Here is a 22,231-nt window from a genome sequence, read left to right as displayed (position 1 = left end):
AGGACAACCCCGCGAAAAACGTTCAAAATAATCAAGAGATTAATATTCGAATTAAACGAGTTTCGTCATTATACGGTGAGTGGAGGCCATGACCGGGTTCTCGGGCTGTGTACCGTTCATATGATGATACCCGACATACACCCGAAGATTACCTAGAACCAGAAGCATATAACATCTCTCTCGACAGAGAAGTATCCGGATTGCGTTACGCGCTTGAAACACGCGCGTGCTGATTTTTCCAAAACCACCAATCGCGAACGATCAGTGGCGGACTGGCCATAGAGTGAACCTGCCCGATGGCAGGTAGGCCTCACGGACGGTTCATGAAGTGGGCCCCTCAAACATGATAGAGTTATAGTTGTTAAAGCTGGGGCCGTTTGTCTTCTGGCAGCCCAAATTATTAGACCCAGTCCGCCACTGCGAACGACGACATCAGATTTATCAAAAGTGACATAATTACCAAAAGTGTGACAATCCCTGTACTTTCGTACGCTAAAGGTTTAATGAATGCTCGACTCGATATCGACCACTTAAAAGACTATTTATTGTCGCCTTTCTGGATCTTTTTTTAGTCTATGGTATTATATCGTAGGTTGATGGCGATAGCCTCTCCACAGAACGAAGAAAAATAAAAAAATACACTAACTTTGACCAGCGCTACTTTTTGTTAGTTCCTCCGTTCCTCACTATGAGGCGTTATTTGTTGGTTTTAACTTCCTTCCCTCTAGCATACTTCCCCTTCTCCCCTCCCAACTTGAATTTCGCTCGTAACATTCATTCGAAATAGGTCCGATTGAAACACTTTTGGTAATTATGTCACTTTTGGTTTTAGGGAATCTATGGGCTAACAGACTGATTAGATTTTTAAAGTTGGAGAATCTTACTCTTTGAGCATGAGAGGGATTTGAAGCAACGCTATAAATTGTCTCATTCTCCCTAATTATAAGTTGAAATAAATACATATCACTACGCGAACGTTGTAATTTTTACATTTTACATCGTTAGCCGTGATGCGATCGCGATGTACTCATTATAGTTTAATAATTACTCACATTTCACGTATACTAGTAATTTATCATAATTACCTACTGAAAACAATCCTCTAAACTAACTACTATTGGAAACTACCTCGATCCTGCGAAGGTAGACGACGCGTTTCAATGTCGTAGATGGGTAGAGATTAATTTTAAATTTCTGCTTAAGGCTGGTTTACACTAGGGCAAAAACGCCACAACGGTGACAGTCGACGCAAAAATATTGAACTAGGCCTAACGGGAAATTTTCACGTCGACGTTCACCGTCGTGGCGTTTTTGCCCTAGTGTAAACCAGCCTTAAAGGTATCCCGCGGAAGCTACCGAGTTTCTCAGGCTAGGTCAAAAACGCTCGATCCCCAAAGAGATAAAAATATATTTCGACTGTCAAGGTCTTCCCCCGGAGCGGAAGGTAACTTTCTTCTCCGCCATTGGATGCTGGAACGCGGGGCGGCTGACATTGAAGGTTCGAACGCCCGGAAAGGGGCACACTTCGAATGAATAAAAATATATTCCACTTAGAGACGAGTTTAAACTAAAGTCGTCCTACTGACAGGAATTATTTTCGGTGGATGCGCGAATCGAGTTCAGAAATCTCGTTGCCGTTTTTTGAGTTTTCGCGTCGCGCGAAGATGCCTTCGAAAATGGTTTTCGCTTTTTGCTTGTTTTTGGGATTAACTTTGCGACCAAGTACGGCTGATGTACAAAAGATATCTTTGAGCGAAGCGGTCCAGCAGACGGAGGATCGACTGAAGATGACCGTCGATTCGGTCATCAAGAGAATACTGCCCTCTCTGTTGAGGACCAGCGGGGACGTTGATTTGTCCATCGATTGCCAATCGGCGATCTTCCAGGTGATCATGGGCGTCAGGAATTTAAAACCATGGGCGATGAATAGTAAGTACCGTTTTTTGGAAGAAACCCGTGTCATTTTACCCGTAGTTATCTTAATACCAATTGCTGAAGGTGACAAACATTTCCATACGGTATTTTTGGACACGCGAATGGTAATGTACAGGGTTCATACAAACATGGAAATCAGTGAAAACCTGGAAATATCAGTGAAATTTATTTAATGCAAACAGTCAGGGAAATATCAGGGAAAATGAAAAAATTTCGGAAAAATCAGGGAAACCGGGAAAATAATTATGAGAACTCCAAATTATGCGCAATTTGTTTTAGTATTACTGACATTATCCTAAAATGGTTAAATCCTACGAAAATAAGAAATAACCTTGATATGGAGGGCTGGAATGAACATTTAAAAATTGATTCAACTTAAACTACGCTGTTTGCATTTGTAAACTGATATCTGCCGCGGGTACATCGTGAAACCAAAAATATTTTTGACCACCAAAATACCGATTAATTTCAGTTCAATAGCAAAACAAAATTATCGAAGGTTATAATTATTCGCGGTGACTCTATATCTTAACAATTTATTACAGAGTACAGAATCCGAATTTTTATTAAATTTCGTTTCTTAGAGGCCAACTACTTTAACTTTCTGTTTTGAAGCACATTCTTGCGGGTTTTAAAATATATCATTTCAGCACGTAAAAATTTGAAAATTCCTCTTTAATATTGCCTAGTTAAACTTCTCTGTCACATTATTTCCGAATTTCTTTCAACAGACGAGCTTGGCATACTAATTTTGTTAATTTATCAAGACAATGATTGAGTCGCGATTATTTCTAGAAAAACCTTTAAAAACCAATGTGAAATATCCGCTTCATATATTTTAAAATTCAAGGAAAATAGTATATAATTTATTAAAAACGTAAAATTATTCTCCAGTCTGGCAAATTATCAAATTACGAAGGAATAGTATTTCGCAATATTTTAGCTAATTTCATTTAAAATAATAGCTACGGAAATTTAACAAACGTTCCACCATAAGCCCGCTGGGTTTAAAATATGGAAAATACAAGGTTTATAAAGTAATGAACGCGTAAAAATACGCTTAGAACTTAATGAACGCTTAGTTTAATTGACCCTGTTGTGTAAAAAGAACAGTTACAATATCCTCTCATCAATCTGCCACAAACGTTACGGAAATAGCTATAATTATTTTGATACATTCTTAAAGAACCCTAAGGGGGAATTTAATAAAGCAAGTTTTGATGTTTCACAATTAAATTTAGAGTTCATATCACAGCGCTAATCTTTCGAAAATGTAGAATATAACTTAAAAAAGGTTAATAATGAACTACATAGAGTAATATCAGCCCTTAGCGAAAGTGAGGAACAGTTTTTTGGGTCACTTTCTTCACACAATATCGTAAGAGGGCAAGGTCATTTTATACAAAAAAAATATATAAATAATTCCAGCACTAAACTTTTTTTTCATATTTGAACTTAAGAGAAAATGGTGTCAGCCGGCCGGAGTATGTCAGTTTAACTCGTTACCGGCTGTGGAGTTTGATCATTTTGTTGCTTTCTCTCTGCGTATTACTGCACGCTTTCGTTGATTTTAAGAATCTACCTAGATTGTTGAGCGCCTTCAGATTGGACAAAAATTCACAAATATTTTCAACGCTAGTGGATTAGCGAATAAGGGATTAGAGTAGTTATTGAGTAATTTCGGGTCTATCAATATATTTTTGACTTATTGCGTTGTCAATGTTCCACTTAACCGCGCAATTATTTTTCTCCCGCTGCGTCGAAAAATGAAAATTATGGTCAGCATTGAAAAGGGTGTCGTTATTCAAATATTTTAATGATATAAGGATGTGCCACAAACCACAGACGGAATGTGGTTATCATATTTTTTTACCTATTTATTATTATTCTAAGCTTAAAATTAAGATATACGCTTGAAATTAAATAAATTGGAAAGTGATTAAACAAATACAATACTTCAATTGGACTTGCAACTGGAACTGTTTTTAGGAAATTTAAAATTTTGCTCGTGTTGATTAGTATATTCTAAAATCGTCATGCAAGATGTAAATTTTTTCAATACAACTAAGGTAGCCTATGTGAGTAAGGTATATTTAAAAATATAGTAGTATTATAAGTGGAATATTAACACAAAAAATTAGTTTTAGCTGCTATTGCAGTGTGTACCATTGTTTGTTTAAAAAATTAATCGAAAAATTAGTCAAATTTAGCACACAAATCTATATATTATTTAACCAGGTTTGCCGGAAAATTAGATAACTAGTAAAATGTTATTACATTTTTCGATCATCCCTGGCTCCAGACCAAATCTGCCCAAGAAAGAAACGCAAAATTACTATGTTACTATGTTTTGCCCCAGGCACCCACGTGTACTTCAATCGCGTTTTAGGGATCCAATGAAATACCGGGCTGATTAGATTTTTTTAAGGGGAAGGAGCTTACTGTTAAAGGGAATTCTGGTCCCTTCAGAGTCAAAAATAATTAAAAATAAATTGTTTTTAATAACACACGAGATTTTATAGAATTCTATATAATGAATACTAGCCAGTGTGATGGTCATCGAAAGCATCGGGAAAAGGGAAAAACTAATAGAATTCTAAAATGAACATCTTTCAGTTGTATAAGGATAAGTTTAGAGAAAAATTATCTAGTAAGATTAAGCTAGATTATAAGACGGAAACTAACGGAATACGTAAAGTGGAAAATTACTTTCTTGTCGTATGACCTCTGACTTAATCCTTGTGTATGAGGATGAAGTTTTTATCCAATAACCAATGTCCATTTCAAATTTTCCAAGGTCTCAGATTACTATATTTTTTGCACTTACCTAATTGCGGGTAAGAAATTGTACACGTATCTAAGTGGGAAAATATGGTAATTGCGACTGTCGCAAATTTGAAAATTAAAATTCATATAAATAAATGTGTTATACACTCTTTTATATCCTTATTTGTGAGAGCTGCCATTTTATTACAGGTCTGATTTCAAATAGTACATGCAAGGCCGCTTCACGCGGTCAAGTGCACGCGACGTCTCGAGCTGATGAGCACGTGCAGGCGCCCTTGCCTGTACTATTTTAAATTAGGCCTGTAATGAAATGCCCGACTTTGACATAAAAGAGTGTATAGAATGGAAATAAAGATGTTTTTATAGTCTAGCTTTTCATTTCGAAACGTCTTTAAGCCAGGCGCTCCCTACTCTTCGTAACGTCTGCGTCCTAGCTTTCACAAGCCTTTTCTTCGTAACGGAGACAATGCCTTGTGGAAGGCAGGATGGAGCCAGTGGGCGCCTAGCCTTAGTCCACATTAGTTGATTTTATAAAATAAAAAGTGGTTTTTCCTAACTTGTTAAAATGCTGCTCTTACGTCACAAGACAGAGCTAGACGGGCGCTAGAAAGAGCTATATTCCTCTGGCGACTGTAGCGCGCGCTCGTAGACTCGTAAAAGTAAGAGACTGTGACGTAAGAGCGACATTTAAACAAGAAGGCCCCGTTACTTTATAAAAATAACTATTATTTGACTTACTAACTGAAATGTAACTCACGTTTTTCGAATTAATCCCGTTGAAATAATAAACGAGGCAGATTACGCCACTCTCTAAGATTTCCCAACTCAAGTTCAATTTTCTCAAAACTAATTAACTACTGGTGGAGCAAAATGTTATTTATTGTATATAACATTAACCAGAGGTAAGACGACTTAAACTAATTAAAGAGAATCCAGATAAGACGTATCAGAAAAGAAGGTTACGTGTTCATGCGAGGAAGGTTGACGGAAAAAGGACCTTTATTTTGATTGTTGGGGAGCAAAATGTCTCAGTGAGGGGTTTCCTACCAAACAACACGAACCCCGTGGTTTAGTAATTACCAATGGTAATTAACAAAATAGATAGAATCTTGAGACAGCAAACGACGGAGAATAATTTATATTAAGCGTCTTTTTGGAGGTTGATGTTTATCGGAGGCTATAACCTTCCGTTTTTTTTGGACGTTTTGACATTCGTATAATCCACGTGAATTATTTTGAATGAAAAAAAAAACCACTATTGCATTTCTAACACGGGTTAACTATCCGGCCAAGATTGTAACCCAGCCATCTGATTTAAAAGGCATTAAAAGTCGTTTGATGACTTGGGCCTAGGGTGGTGCCTTGGGTATTAGCCTAGCTGATTATTATTGTCACCATATGGGATTGCATTATGTTAAAATATCTTTTTAATTTCTAAAAGCATCATTTAGCGGTACTAGGATATTGGGGTTAGTTTGAGTTAGTTACGTTATAAGCGAGTGTTAGCGAATGATTTTTCGATTTAGAATGTACACTTTTTACTCAGAAATGAAAAACTCAAAAATATTTTTGAAAACAGAAATACAAAAAGTAATTTTTTAGATTGGACATTGAAAGTTCAATAATATACTTACACTTGTTAGTGAATTATACTCAAGTAAAAGCCTTCTTTTTATATTTATTATCATATGCATATGATTATATAATATCTATACATTAATATTTTATATTAATATTAATATTAATATTTGTGATATTCATATTTTCCACTCTATCTATTATTTATCATATTCCATCTTATCCGTTACACTAATTTTATTATTCTGAATATTTGATATTAAATAAGAAAACGTTGTTTAATTTAAGATTTATATTGTAATAGTAACTAGTAAAAGAGAAGAACACGGTACAAATGCGCGTGACGCATTTGGTCCATAAGGTCTTTCTTAGGTATTTTGGAAATTTTGACTATGACGTACTTGGACGAGTGTTTAAACTTCAATATAATTAAGTCGCCTAAGAATTACTATAAAATTAAATAAAAACTAGTACTATACTAATTGTCGATATTCTAACATCCCAAACCCACGCTAGTCTATTTACCTAACTTGCATCAATTTTGCAGTAAGATGTTAAAGCATTTGTTATGGTTCCAGTGTTGGACGCCACGGGGAAGCCGCCTTCGGGGATTCTGGAAGGAGCGGCCATGGCTCTGGGCTCTTACGACCAATGTCTGGATGTCGTCCACGCCAAAGAGAACTCGCCGAAGCCCTTTTTCGTTGGCCAGTATTGCTCCGTCGTAATGCACCCTTTCAAACCGGGCACTGTGGTCAGGGACAAGTACTTGGCAGTCCCACACAACTTCACCAAGAAGGTAATCTCAACCTTTAAGAACCCCGTTCGTTTTGCTCTACTGTCCCGACAAAAATTAGTTTTAACTAATAAAACCTATTGTTCAAGACTGCAAAGTGCCGCAGCTAAACCACGTGCATATGTATATGAAGGCACCAATGTTTTAAGAGCTTAGGGCCTGTAAAGGTGTTAATCCGACCTTGTCAAATGGAAGGTGGACCCTTAAATAAAGCCTATATGGTAGCTAATTCACCACTGGTCAACTAACCACTGGTTAGTGCAAGGACGCTAGTGGTTATCTGTGACAGCTAGGGCTAGCCACAACCCTCCCACGCGGTTTAAACGCTTAATTGGGACACCGGTTAATTGGGACATCCGCTTATTTGGGCCAAATCTTGAAGTCCCGAATCCAAACCATACACCTAAATAATGTTAAATAACTTCCCTTTTTTTGGGACAAAATTTCGTTTAATCGGGACCAAATGTTTTCGGCCAAAGTACAATTTTGAATCATTTTTATAAAACGATAAGAACATTCATTCATATTTTTTAATAACATTTGGCGTATTCGACAATACTGCTCCCATACTAACAAGGAGACATCCCGAGGTGTTTCTCCCCGAGTTTGTTCAAACTACGTAAAATAGCATGGGAAAATCACGGCTTGTATTTAATTGATTTAACCCAATTTTATAGATTTTATCCAATTGTTTTGCCAAAATTTTAATTTTTTAATTTAAAAAAAATTACAATCCGTGATTTTGCCATGCTATTTTACGTAGAGAAAGTTAAAATTTGAGTTGTGAAAAACATTTTTGGTTGCCATGGCAAAACGAATGTCCATTTTAACTTTTCCCTTTAGGAGCTTTCAAGGTACATGAAGGTCTACTTAACCCCCGAGTCTGAAACAAATCGGGGAGAAACACCTCGGAATGTCTCTTTGTAAGATGCCTAGAAATTCGGTCCTTGATGAAATGAAGTCCCATGCAGTTTCATAACTCTAGCATTCGACATATCGCTGGTGTTAAAAAAATCACGCCTCATACAACAAGAAAATCAATGGTTTTCTGTAGTTACTGAACGAGGCGCGAGTATCAGTTTCCCAATATTGAAATTAAGCGGATTCATCTGCATATGTAAATCAGCCTATTACTCGCGTTTTTAAAAATAAATCCGCAAGTTGAAGGTCAACCGAATCGTTTGAACAATTCGGGGGCAATATCAACTAGATCCTCCCCTTATGTCACGTGATTCGCTCGTACCTTCCCGCTTCTGAAAACACGTGATTCTGTGGATACAACACTCAGAATTGAATCGATTCTGTGTTCTTTTAAGCAAAGCCCCATAGACGTTTTAGGGGAAACATGGGAATGCTTTGACAGCACTGCCAAAGTTAGTTTGATCAAACGTCAACAAAGCACTGTGAAAACCTATACATTAACGTTCAAAGAGTCAGCTACTTAACCTCTCCTATTCTTAGGTACACCGAAAAAAGGTTAAAATTACAATACAATATAAGGAAAACGTGTGTAAAAGTTCCTTTCAACTTAAATATGGGGTCTCCAATTGCGAAACCAAATTTGGTGTCCACTCAAGCACAGGTGTCACATTTTATTTAGCAAAAAATTAAATTTAACTGAATCAATAAATTAATTTTTTTTTAAAGTTCGTATAATGCGCTCATAGGTAGTTTGTCGTAAAAGCGAAAAAATATGTCTGTTATCCATATTTATGAATAACGAGTAATGAAATGGAAATTCAGTATTCCTAATGCCCTAAACTCGCTTGAGACTTGGCATAAGACATAATAAAGGTCCTTCGTTGAAATCCAACATTTGGAAAAATAAATGTTGTTTCAAGGTTGTTTAATTTTATCGAAAAATGAATGGTAATTATCCCCCCGTTGGTTATTTTAAATCAAAGTAACAATTAAAGTTTGAATTATTCAAATATACAGATTAACATTTCAAATAATCTGATTTACAAATTACTCACTTATTTCTAGCGAAGCCATATGAGGGGTTCGATTTTAATGCTTTTATTTATATGAGATGGCGCCACTATAAACCTTTTGGCGGGAAGATAATAAATACTGTTTTATTACAAAACTATAATTCTAACACTATTTTAAACGATATTTTATGTAAATTTAAAAATAAACTCGAAATAGTTAATATTTTTAATAAGGTTTTTAGAGAATTGAAAATTTCAACATTTCAGACAAATGGCGCCATCTGGTAAGACTTTGCGTATTTATAAATTGGCCTCGAATGGCGTTACCCCCGTGAAAGGATCTTCTCACTTGTGAAATTAATATCGGTCTATGATTAAGAAAATGGTGTTTAAGAATTTGTAATAAAACTGTTTCCACTGTAAGTAATAGGCGAAACTATAAAGTCCAGGGGGGCTGAAAAGATGGTATTCACGTGACTTTTTGGAGAACCTCAGCGCCATCTATCCTAAGAAATACTAACTATTATTCATTTTATTTTGCTAATGGTAAACACTTTGTAATAGAAAAGTTAATTAGCTGTCTGCAATATCTGGAAGGAATAATTTTTTTCTTTAACGTCGCACGGCCAACTATTTACACGAGTTACCGAATCGAAGTTGGCTGTGAAAAGGTAGTCACGTGATTTTGTTTCCCATTTTAACAAGTTGGTTAAGACCAAATTTACTTTATAGAATCGCCTACTACGAGTCGAACTAAAAATGTATAATAAATATATTGTCAACAATGTTTGAAATTGCAGGAGTCGTCAGGGTTATTCTCCGACCCCGCCGTGCTCTTCAAATCGAGACTTCGAATGGGCCTCTGCATTCCATCATCCTGCTCGGTAGAGGACCTCCAAATGATAAGCGAACAAGGTCAGACGACAAAATACAATAAAAAAAATAGAAAACTGTACCCTATAGCGTGCCGGGAATAAATTAAATGTATACAAATAATTTATTACAATATTAATTTCTTCCTCACTGTCTTAACACGGTCGTAATAAATTTAATATTTAATACGGTATATTTTATAGTAACTTTCCAATATTTCCCTTTTGCCTTTGAATATTTATACTTAATGTGGCAATGTGTTTATGTCATTGGTACAGTGTCGAAATTACTCAACATGTACTTCAAAGTGCTGAGATGCGAGGTGAAGACACCGTTGTCCCTCGAGCCCGCCGAATACGCCAGCTTGTAAGTCTCATTATTGAGGGTTTTTGCCGAGGGGCTAACCACTCTTAGAAAGTCTGTACACCGGACTACGCTTAGATTACCACTGTCAAAGGCAGGGACTTCAAAGATTACGCGTAGTCCCATTAGTACAGTCAAATGTACGGCTCTGTACACCGATTACGCGGAGTGATCAGTCCCTCGGTTTTTGCCTTCATGAACGTTATATCTTATAACAAATTACATGGACTCCCTTCGAGTGGAGGGATTTTCAAAAGCGTTTTTATACTTTGTGAGGGCCTAATGGAGTTTAGGCCTTAAAATGATCGTGGGTTGGCAAATCATAAAGCTTTGAGTTTCTTAGAAGTCATTAATTTATTGCTTTGGATTACGCAACAGATACATTCAAATGGAGGCTATAATACTTTCACCTCGCAGCAAGAGGAACCGGGTTCGATCCCAGCAGCTTGTGGCACTGGGTGAAAACCAATCCTTCCGCGTTGAGTTTGCCTCGAGTTTTTCGGTTAACGGTAATAGTGAGTGTTGGCTCGCGTGGCATGAAGGGCTTTCCACCGCCATCCTACGCATTGTAACCCGGCTACCTGATTTAAAGGCATTAATAGTCGAAAGATGACTTGGGTCTAAGGCGGTGTCTTCGGTATTAGCCCAGCTCAAAATCGAATTTTTATATTGACAAAGCAATTTTAATATTTCAAACATTCCATTAAGATAAAAGTGAGATTGGCTCAAATTACCTGCACAGGTTTGCGAATAACCTGTGCATGTTCTCTGTTGTTATCCCTCAATGAACTTTCTACCCAAAGGGACGAGAACGACGTGTCTTTATTGACTTTCAACGACGCTCTTTGTTTAGACTGAACAATGAATTTTCATTGAAGTCTGAGGTGGTGCTAGTCAAGATTTACGGTTTACGGTCCTTATTGGTGGAAGATAAAAATTTCTGGTCTCATTCAGTTGACATTTCGAATGTTCTTTTGTCTCCGACTACGACGACATTCGTTATCTTTATTTGTATACCCCCGTAGTTCACAAGGCTAACACTTCTAAAAACCTCTTTGTATAATGTAACTGACACTTGTAATTGTCTAATCTGCAGAGGAATCTTCGCCGCTGTCATCTTCATAGTGGTGCTCTGTACTATAATTGACCTTTGCAAGAGGAAGAAGCCGAAGGTTATCCAGGATATCACCGTAGTCGGAAGAGGTACACTCTAAGTTATCATATAAAACAGTAGACCGATTCGCAAATTGTTTACGGATAAACAAATATTCAGAGGGATATGCGAGTGGTTCTTTTTTTTTTCAAAAATAATAAACTTTATTTTGGTGCACATGACAACTAGGCCTTCGCACCATACACACCCTGATACAAATCTTTTAGTTACTCTAGATGGCGCCACTTTACACCTTTATCGGGATTGTTTTATTATAAAAACCACTTTTAACACTTTTTATTTGATTTTTTTTTAAACTAAGATTAACTCGGCAAAGACTCGACATAAAAGCAGGAAAAAAATTATATTTATCGCTCATTTAAAAATTAATACGTTTCAAACTGTTGGCGCCATCTTGGATGATTGCGGGTATTTAAAAATCAGCCTCTAATTGCTTTACCCTTGTGAAAGTACATATTCTTCCTTGTGCAACGTGTATGGTCTATATCTACGCAAAGATAATATACAGGGTGTTTCAAAAGGTTATGCAAAAATTTTAATGAGTTGTAAGGGGTGAGTTAAAAAGTATGCCTGTTTTTTTCCCCATTTTCCTACGATGAGTTAAAAGAGCGCTAGAGAGCTTCAAAGTGTGGCCTACTAGCCCCTGGAAGTAGGCTGCAACAAGCGCAAAACCAAGCAACAGGGAAATGCAAACATTAAGGTTTGGGTTCGTGTTATAGGTGAAAAAGGACTTTGTAATCAAATCGAGGTAACCACTAACCAGTGTATAAAAAGTAAACTTAAACAGTATTTAAAGTCCCTGCTGCTTGGTTTTGCGCTTGTCGAGCCTACTTCCAGGGGCTATTAGGCCACACATTGAAGCTCTCTGTCACTCTTTTAACTCACCGTAGGAAAATGGGGGAAAAAAGACATACTTCTCAACTCACCCCCTACAACTCCTTCAAATTTTTGCATAACTTTTGAAAAACCCTGTAGGCCTCGTACCCTAGATTCGAATTTAGAGAGCTTTCCGATTGACGGTTTGATAATGAAGCGATTACCCACTTCTGGCACATGACCATCGTGACGTCCGAAAAATCGGGCTCCATCGGTTGCTCTGTATGGCGATATCTATAGTTGGTTACCAGGGTAACTACGGAGCAAAATTTTTGGGGTTCCGGCACAAGTGGGTAAGCGCTATTGAAAACGCGTGATTTAAAATCTAGGGTACGAGGTCTACATTATCTTTGATCTGTGTAAAGGGATTATTATAATTTTGAATTTTGCGATCCAGTGATTCAGTCGATCTCTTTCGTCGCAAACACGGAGAGATTCTTGTCGTACCGCAGCAGCGATCCAGACCTCAGCGCCCTGGCCGGAATCCGCTTCCTGTCTCTGCTCTGGAACATTCTGGGGAACTGCTACTTCCTGGGTTACATCTTGCAGTTCACGCAATACAGTAAGTCTCTCATTTCTAAGACGTCTGACCGCGGCTATAAATTATTCCGAATTAACACGCAGGTCGAAGAACCGGCATTTTGAAATTCGAAGAGCAATTCACCTACGGTGCTATCTCCAATTTCTTCGTCTCGTACGAAACTCCGTTTTTCGTCAGGTATATACCGTATTTCATTAAAAGTTCTCCGTGGGTTTCGGGTCTAAGAGTTATTTACATTTTGCAGCGGGGTCGTCGGAACTTATACCTGTTTGAAACGAGTTAGAACATCATCCAAAATAAGAACGGTTTTCCGAAATTTGGTCGAAGACTTTCTAAGGTAATACTGACATAAGTCATCGTAAGTTTATATCATTAACGTAAAATAAAGATAAATCGAAAGGTGGTTGGTAGTGCAGCTAGAATTTTTTTATCCACAAGATAGCGAGATGGCGCCATGTATCTTTGGTCTGCTTTCCCAATTTTTTTAATTTACAATGCTAGTCGACATCACAAAATATATTTAAAGAACATCTGATGAGTGTTTATTCGCCAGAGGTGTTAAAGGCGCTAGCGTCGTTTTTAACCACAAAAGCAGGAGTTGGCTCTCCTTATTTTTCCTTCGTGATTGTATGGAACTGCAAAGATTCCAAACCCTACCCTCGTAATTACTTTGCATCGTAAGTTCGTCTGCTATCTATTTTCGTCACACTCTTTTACACAGACTATCTCTATTTATGTTTAAGTTTGATAAAAATGCAGACGAACCTTTCGCTACAAAGTATGGGAGGGTGTTAAAAGAGTCCATTGTTACTGCTCCATTTTCTTAAGTACCTGATTTAATTCTTGCTTATTTGTTTATCTGCTTCCCATGATACTTACAAACGCTTATTGTCCTACCTCTAACTGCGAAGAAGTGCCTCATTCGCACAATAAATTTTAACTATTCACTTGTTCTGGTTGAGATAAATACGTACCTACACCGTGAGGCTATTCGTCAAGGTCAGAGTATTGGGGCTACGCTTTTTACTCCTCGTCGAAGGAGGAGTAAAGAACAGGCCCGTCTTAAGACCTTTTGGGGCCCTGGGCTAAATTATATCTTGAAACATTTGCAATCCCCAACGGTCAGCCTTTGTATGTCCGTTGTCTAAATTCACCTATACAATAATCAAACCAAAACTTTTAATTTCAAAATTATAACATAGGCGGCTAGGCCTACTGAAAATAAGATTTTTACTAACTCGCTGTTAGGTTTTAGAAATTGTTGGTACCGTATGATACGCGGTGTGGCGATGGGTTAAATTATTTTAGGCGTAACTAAAAGATACATAATATGAAATGAGCATAAATATTATTTAACCAACTAAACCCTTATCCCTAGAGTAGAGGCTGTATGGCTGGCCTTTCAGGGGGCCCCAAAACTGGCTGGGGGCCCTGGGCTGTAGCCCATTTAGCCCATGCCTTAAGACGACCCTGGTAAAGAGAGTACACTGATAAACTGTTGATCCAGAATTTATCTGCTAAAATGAGAACAGGCTGCTAATTTGGGAAAACATTTTCACCCAGACTCCAACTATACGCCACCACAGAATTGTATTAAAATGGCCTCATGGGGCTACACTACTAATAAATTCCAGAACACGCGAAAAGAAACCATCTACAGAATATCTCGTAGAATTGATCATGTTCTTCACGAAACTGATCTAGTTCCGCGTAAAATCACGTATTTAGATTGTTTACAAATTGGACAAAAAGGTATAAGTGAACTTCTATTCGAGACAAGGCTTAATATAGACTAAGAACCGAGCTCAGCTTAGCACGTCTCGAGCAAAAATCTACGATGTAAACTAAACCCGTTTCTATGAGAATCATAGTGCATACATACTGTCACAAATGGATCATTCTCTCTAAGTAGACAAACCGCTATGCTACCTATGACTAGAGTCTTTGTTGGGGTCGGTCTGGCAGCCCTTTACAACCGCCCTATACTGTGTATCACCTCAACTTCACTCTGAATTGATACTGCCGAATCTAACGTTTCTTACATCTCTTATGGTACGTTTCACGTCTGAAACGTGTCTCGAGTGCCCGACTAGCCCGAGAGAGATCAATTTTGGGGTTTGGCTCCTCGAATTCCCCCCCCCCCCCCAAAAAAAAACCTATACCATATTTGTTCAAGGTCAGTTTCAGATCCAAGGGTAGAGTTTTGTTCAATAAACGCCCCTGTAGTTGCCGTCTTGACCACTCCGCCGATATATTTTCAAAAAATTTCTCTCTGGAGTTTGCTCTCTATACAAGCTCTGACGTCACGAAACCCAGACTAAGATACCCGACCGAGACCCGGAATTTGTATACTTAGAGAGAATGATCCACTTATGATACTGTTAATACTCAACATCCAAGTTTTTGCGTGGGTTTTTTTAAATAAAAATAGTAATATCATTAAGGTAGCGTAGTATACGGCATTTTCAACATGGTGTCTTCTTCTGATACCTTCGCACATGAGAAGTTGCTGCTATGCTTATTTTACCCGATAGAGGGATTGCAACAGGCATTTGCTCACTTGATGGGGAAATTCAGTGGCGCTGAAGAATCCCCGTATTAATTAAACCAAGCATACGTAATAGATAACTTGATGAATATGTTTTGTAGGATGACAATAATAACCATAGCGACGACATTGATCTCGATGGGCTTTACGCACGCCAACAACGGTCCCTTGTGGGGTGACGTCATAACGCCGATGTACGAAAATTGCAAGAATTACTGGTGGAGAAACTTCATCCACATCGCCAACTTTTTCCCACCTAGGGATTCCGTAAGCGAATGAACTCGTAGTATTTAGGTGGTTTTCTTGGGTACGTCATAGTTGACGTCATTGGTGAACCATTTTCGCCTTCGAGAAAACTACGTAAATTGTGGAGAGATTAATAGTAGAAAATTGTGACAATTGCAGTGCCTCATTCACAACTGGATTCTCAGTTCACACATTCATATCCAAATTGCTTGCTTAGCCGTCATCTTACCACTGTTATTGTAATCAAAATGAAATTAGAGTCGATTTAAAATGGACAACAGGGTTAATTTTGATTTATTTCAGCGCCCGTAGAATCGGCGTCCTGGTCAATTTCCTTTACACGATCGCGAGTATAGCGGTCATTATCATCATCACGGTAGTGTACAATCTGCCCCCTGCCTTGGATGGCGTCAGTAGAGAATACGGGTATGTGTGAACACGTCCAATGGACACATTAGAGACATATCTCCCGGCGAAATTTGTACTCTCTTCTTCCGTGGTTCGCTTGTAAAAACAAAAACACTAACTAATTTCAAGAAGAGCCAGTGTCGGATTAACTACCACGCGGGCAATTAGACTTGACCTTTAGTAGGATCACTCTGACCTTGCTCCAGCATGGTCTCTGGTACACCCTACATTTAGGAAGGTTTCTGAGCCCCTAGGCTTAAAGCCTAGTTAGCCTATTGGTTAATCCACCATTTTGAAGAGCTTACAATTTTAGCTTGGAGTTGATACTGATGGTCATTAAAAGCGCTTATTAATTTTGAATTGAACGAACAGGGAAGAAATAGAAGATTTTGTCAGCTATATCGTAGTCCGTCCTTACACTCACTTGGGAGCGTACTGCATCGGAATCTTCGTTGCGATCATCGTGCTTGAGTACAAAGAGGTCGTCATCAACAAGGTACGTACCTAAAGCCCTAGACTTGGTTTCTCGCACCGCCATTTCTAATAACTATGTCCGCCATTCTCCATAAATTTTAATTTTGCAAAAAACTTCTCCCATATTTCTACGGTCATCCTACTGGCTACTGTTGAAATGCTTTTCACCTTAGGATGACTATAGGCACCTGGGACGACTTTTAAAAGATCGCTATACCTACCATTAATGTAAAATGTTGACAACTCCAAATTATACAAGCTACATATCACAACCTAGGGGTTGTTATTGATAGCACCAGGAAACTATATAGGTTTCTAAGGAAGATTTTTACGGCCGTGATGAAGCTCGTAGAAACGGGCGTGTCTTAAACCTTGGAAACTCACGTCAAAAACTCTCGCGCCTCGCTACCCTAATTCGACGAAAACTCGTCATTAAGCCTAGTCATGGTTATTATATTATTAGCTTACATGATTATCTCTTTTATAACCATACAAATACCCGAAATTAGGTATCACTACACTTCTTTCGCGAAGAACATTATAATTACTTCAAAATATTAAGTACGATAACAAATTGAGGTTTTTAAATCTATTGTTTTATAAGCCTTTTTTGCGCGGGAAGATCCATAGATATAAGAAATGTATATAAAGGTCTAGATAAATTTCGGGGCGTCTAAGCCTAACATAAAATACGGAATTGACACCTAGCAGACACCGAGGAAGGCACGTGACCAAGAGCGCGAGCTCTCTTAGCATTTTAGTACTAAGTGCTTGACCTTTCCGCAGGCCGTAGTCTTTAGACACCATCTGTTGGTGACTTTTAGTATCATTTTTAAGCAGGAGACAATGGCTCTCGCGACGATAGCACGAGCTTTCTTACCGATAGATAGCGCCTTTTTAGGATAGCCTGCAGAAATTACGCGTTTCTGCTAGCTGTCACCTCCGTATTCACTCCCTTTGAAATATTTTATCTAGACCTTTATATACGTTTCCTATATCTATGGGAAGATCGCCTATTTGTTACCATGACGACGCATTCTTTTCGCGTCAAACCTCGAGCCAATAGGTGGTTTTTTTCGCCTGTTCTTGGTTTTTTGAGCAGGTTAAAAAGTGTAGCCATTTGACGTCATTTTACTCCATTTCTATCTTGACGAAAACAACGAGTTGGAGTAACAAGGGAGTAGTTAAAGGTTTAAGGTTATTTATAAAAAGCTTGCCCGTCATGTTTTCGTGAAACGAAATTTAAGCAGACGACAAAGCTAGATTACTCCCTCTACACCTCCTTTCGAGGAGGAGTAAAAAGTGTAACCTTAGAGCTCTGGAACAAGCGAACAATATTCGGGACAGGGTAAATCTTACCCCGAGAACAGGCGAATAAAACGTCTTAGGGTAAAAGGTTTACACTTTATAGTTTCCTGATAGCACTGTATTGTGAACTGAGATGTGAACGCGAAGTACTAATGATCTCTTTACTTTTGCCAGTTCGTTATGGCTGCGGGTTGGGTTCTTGCCGGAGGCTGTTGTATTGGTAGCGTGTACGCCCTGATTGACTTCCGTAAAGGACATGACGTCGGAGTGGCGGCAGGAGCCATCTATGCGGGACTACACAGGTGCGTCTTCGCATTGGCCATTGGATGGGTTACCTTCATCTGCGCCAGGACTCAGAAAGGTATAGTTCCACAGTTAACAAACCGAAGTTAAAAGTCAGTTTGGTAACCGATCCATTCCAATTGCAGGTATAATAAAAAAGATACTTAGTTGGAAAGTATTCGCCGTAGTAGACCAGCTGACCATCATCATGTTCGTAATGCAACCTATGTTAATCATCTCCCAAATAGCAGCGGTCAGAGAACGTGTCTTCTACGATCACGACACTCATGTAAATAAACACTTTTTTAAACATAGTTCGAAACTTTACTTTCGAAGGTACCCTTTAAAATCAAGTTCAAAAGTTCCCACTTAAAATCAAGTTCAAAAGTTCCCACTTAAAATCAAGTTCAAAAGTTCCCACTTAAAATCAAGTTCAAAAGTTCCCACTTAAAACCAAGTTCAAAGGGTATCTTTTAACACCAAGTAATAAAGTTCCGTTTTAAAACTGAGTTCAAAGATCCCTTTCGAAGGTACCGTTTAAAACCAAGTTCAAAGATCCCTTTCGAAGGTACCGTTTAACACCAAGTTCAAAGATCCCTTTCGAAAGTACCGTTTAAAACCAAGTTCAAAGATCCCTTTCGAAGGTACCGTTTAACACCAAGTTCAAAGGTTCACTTTTAAGACCAAATACCAAAGGTATCTTTTAACACCAAGTAATAAAGTTCCGTTTTAAAACTGAGTTCAAAGATCCCTTTCGAAGGTACCGTTTAAAACCAAGTTCAAAGATCCCTTTCGAAAGTACCGTTTAAAACCAAGTTCAAAGATCCCTTTCGAAGGTACCGTTTAACACCAAGTTCAAAGGTTCACTTTTAAGACCAAATACCAAAGGTATCTTTTAACACCAAATATAAAGGTACCTTTTAACACCAAATACAAAAGGTAACTTTTAACACCAAGTAATAAAGCTCCCCTTTAAAACGAAATTCAAAATGTCCCTTATTAACAAAGTTCAAAAGGCCCCTTATAAACCAATTTCAAAAGGCCCCTTATAAACCAAGTTCAAAAGGCCCCTTATAAACAAATTTCAAAAGTTACCCATTAAAACCAAATTCAAATGTGACCCTTTAAAGCCAAATTCAAAAGGTACCTTTTAACACCAAGTAATAAATCTCCTCTTTAAAGCGAAATTCAAAATGTCCCTTATTAAAAAAGTTCAAAAGGCCCCTTATAAACCAAGTTCAAAAGGCCCCTTATAAACCAAGTTCAAAGGGCCCCTTATAAACAAATTTCAAAAGTTACCCATTAAAACCAAATTAAAATGTGACCCTTTAAAGCCAAATTCAAAAGGTACCTTTTTGAAAACAAGTTCAAAGTTTACTTTTAGTGCCGTGGTCCAAAGGTCCCTTTTTGAAAACAAGTTCAAAGTTTACTTTTAGTGCCGTGGTCCAAAGGTCCCTTTTTGAAAACAAGTTCAAAGTTTAATTTAGAGCAAAGTTCAAAAGGTCCCTTTTTAAAACCAATTTCAAAGTTTCCTTTTAGAGCCGAGTTGAAAAAGTCCCTTCAAAACTAATTCTCAACGCAACACATTTTTACGGAACTAAGTTTGAAACATCTATTTTGTTTTACAGATAAATAATTTCTTTGCTATAACGTGTCGCACCCTTATCATCAGTTTTGTACTACACGTCCTGGTTGAGCAACCGTTATTAACGTTTAATAAATGGTTGTGGACCAGAGACCCCACGTCGGACAAGGATTCCTTGAGTTCTCGGAAAGTGCCACCGCCCATTTCCGCTCGAGGAATCAGTCTCAAAAACATCCTGATCCTCGAACCCCAAGACGGACCCGTAGCCGGAAGATAAACTTTAATCAAGTGTGCGTGATTGTAAATATTTAAGGTACTATGAACCCTCGCGTAAATCGCACCATTTGATGAGCCAAATGAAGGTGCTACGCGTGCCTTCCTCACTTCTGTGATTCCCACAGTTATGGACACATTTCCAAAAATGGAAAGTAAAACAAAGCGGTTACAACCGGAGTGAGATAATTTTATCTTTCACAATATGTGTTCTTCCAATGTAAATATTGTTGAATGTTGTGTAATATTATGGAGTTATAAAGTATTAAGTTTTTCGATGAAGTTTTTTGACTGTATTTAATTTGAATCAACGAAAATGTAGAAGAAGATATTACCCTCAAGGTGGTTGGTATAGCCATCTTAATTTAGTTTCGTGGTAACTAATTGGTAGTTCTTTTCATTTGGTCTTCTTTTGTCCAAAAGGATTTAATTTCGTTTAAGCTTGTTAGGCTTCTTCCGTTTCTTCCGATGGAAAGGAAATGAAACGTAGAGCGATGGCGCGACAAAATTAAACGCCGTTCACAGACTGACTGCTACTAATGAGGTGTTTGGTTGTCTTTACCGTTCAATTTCGGTTCATGTTTGCTTCGTTTGGTTAAACTAATAGATTTAAAAACATTTTAGTAATTATCAAAATGGTTTCACAAGGAGCCATTCAAGTTGTCTCATCGACTCGCTATTAGCTCTTAAAATGGTCCCACGACTAATCCTCAAAATGGTCTCACAAGGAACCATTCAAGTTGTCTCATCGTCTCGCTATTAGCTCTTAAAATGGTCCCACGAATAATCCTCAAAATGGTCTCACAAGGAACCATTCAAGTTGTCTCATCGTCTCGCTATTAAATCTTAAAATGGTCCCACGACTAATCCTCAAAATGGTCTCACAAGGAACCATTCAAGTTGTCTCATCGTCTCGCTATTAGCTCTTAAAATGGTCCCACGACTAATCCTCAAAATGGTCTCACAAGGAACCATTCAAGTTGTCTCATCGTCTCGCTATTAGCTCTTAAAATGGTCCCACGACTAATCCTCAAAATGGTCTCACAAGGAACCATTCAAGTTGTCTCATCGTCTCGCTATTAGCTCTTAAAATGGTCCCACGACTAATCCTCAAAATGGTCTCACAAGGAACCATTCAAGTTGTCTCATCGTCTCGCTATTAGCTCTTAAAATGGTCCCACGACTAATCCTCAAAATGGTCTCACAAGGAACCATTCAAGTTGTCTCATCGTCTCGCTATTAAATCTTAAAATGGTCCCACGACTATTCCTCAAAGTGGTTTCACAATTTTTACCCTTAAAGTGGTTCCACAACTAGCCGGTAAAGTGGTTTCACAATTTTTACCCTTAAAGTGGTTCCACAACTAGCCGGTAAAGTGGTTTCACAATTTTTACCCTTAAAGTGGTTCCACAACTAGCCGGTAAAGTGGTTTCACAATTTTTACCCTTAAAGTGGTTCCACAACTAGCCGGTAAAGTGGTTTCACAATTTTTACCCTTAAAGTGGTTCCACAACTAGACGGTAAAGTGGTTTCATAATTTTTACCCTTAAAGTGGTTCCACAACTAGCCCGTTAAGTGGTTTCACAATTTGAACCCTTAAAGTGGTCCTACAACTAGCCGGTAAAGTAGTTTCACAATTTTTACCCTCAAAGTGGTGTCGTAACTACATCTAAAATTTATTGACTTAAGTTATTAATTAAATAAATTTTGCTCCTCTCCAAACTCTCCTCCCGTCTAACCGTTTCTCAAAGTTCGTGATAATGTTGCACCACCCGCAAAATTCAAACGAATATGTGGCCCTTTAAATGATTTTTAACCAAACATTCAAATGTGATTTAAACTGCCATATATAATAGTGGTCTTAAATCCGATGTTTAAAAATGATTAAAGTAAAGTAGTGTCAAATAAAATCAAACCCTCCCTACAAGGACCCTTAAGTACATCTATAGACCCGAGGGGCAGGTCACTTCCTTGATTAACGACGCACCCCTCAAAAGGTTAAATCCGATTTAATCGTGATTATTTTGATTAAATTCAATTTAATCATCATTAAGTTGATTAAATCACTTTTAATCATGATTAGAATGTTTAAATCTGAGTTAATCATTATTAAATGATTAAATCTGATTAATATGATTAAATCTGTTTAAAATGATTAAATCTGATTAAAATGATTAAATCTGTTTAAAATGATTAAATCTGTTTAAAATGATTAAATCCTGATTAAAAAAATTATATCGTGATTAGTATGAT

At 37.8% G+C, this 22,231-nt stretch overlaps 1 protein-coding gene across 1 annotated transcript; it reads left to right on the top strand.

Annotated features, from left to right (window-relative positions):
• The first annotated feature begins 1,676 nt into the window (after positions 1–1,676).
• Positions 1,677–20,228, top strand: LOC149944146 (O-acyltransferase like protein-like). Its single transcript, XM_090175344.1, has 15 exons — positions 1,677–1,929; positions 6,879–7,096; positions 9,828–9,942; positions 10,179–10,266; positions 11,360–11,466; positions 12,711–12,875; positions 12,938–13,031; positions 13,099–13,191; positions 15,504–15,669; positions 15,808–15,887; positions 15,952–16,074; positions 16,429–16,552; positions 18,013–18,199; positions 18,267–18,409; positions 19,749–20,228. Exons 1-15 carry the CDS (start codon positions 1,677–1,679, stop codon positions 19,980–19,982), a joined length of 2,190 nt encoding a protein of 729 aa, XP_090031470.1. The 3' UTR covers positions 19,983–20,228.
• Positions 20,229–22,231: the final 2,003 nt, after the last annotated feature.

The sequence above is a fragment of the Leiobunum rupestre genome, chromosome 5 (genome assembly GCF_980474605.1).
Source record: "Leiobunum rupestre chromosome 5, qqLeiRupe1.1.hap1, whole genome shotgun sequence".
NCBI lineage: Eukaryota > Metazoa > Arthropoda > Arachnida > Opiliones > Sclerosomatidae > Leiobunum > Leiobunum rupestre.
The sequence above is the reverse complement of the archived record's forward strand: the minus strand, read 5'-3'. Positions and strand labels throughout refer to the sequence as shown.

Coding starts and splice junctions, on each gene's coding strand:
- LOC149944146 (XM_090175344.1), top strand. CDS start 1,677: ATGGTTTTCGCTTTTTGCTTGTTTTTGGGATTAACTTTGCGACCAAGT. Junction 1,930..6,878: donor AAAACCATGGGCGATGAATA/GTAAGTACCGTT, acceptor TTATGGTTCCAG/TGTTGGACGCCACGGGGAAG. Junction 16,075..16,428: donor GGCGTCAGTAGAGAATACGG/GTATGTGTGAAC, acceptor TTGAACGAACAG/GGAAGAAATAGAAGATTTTG.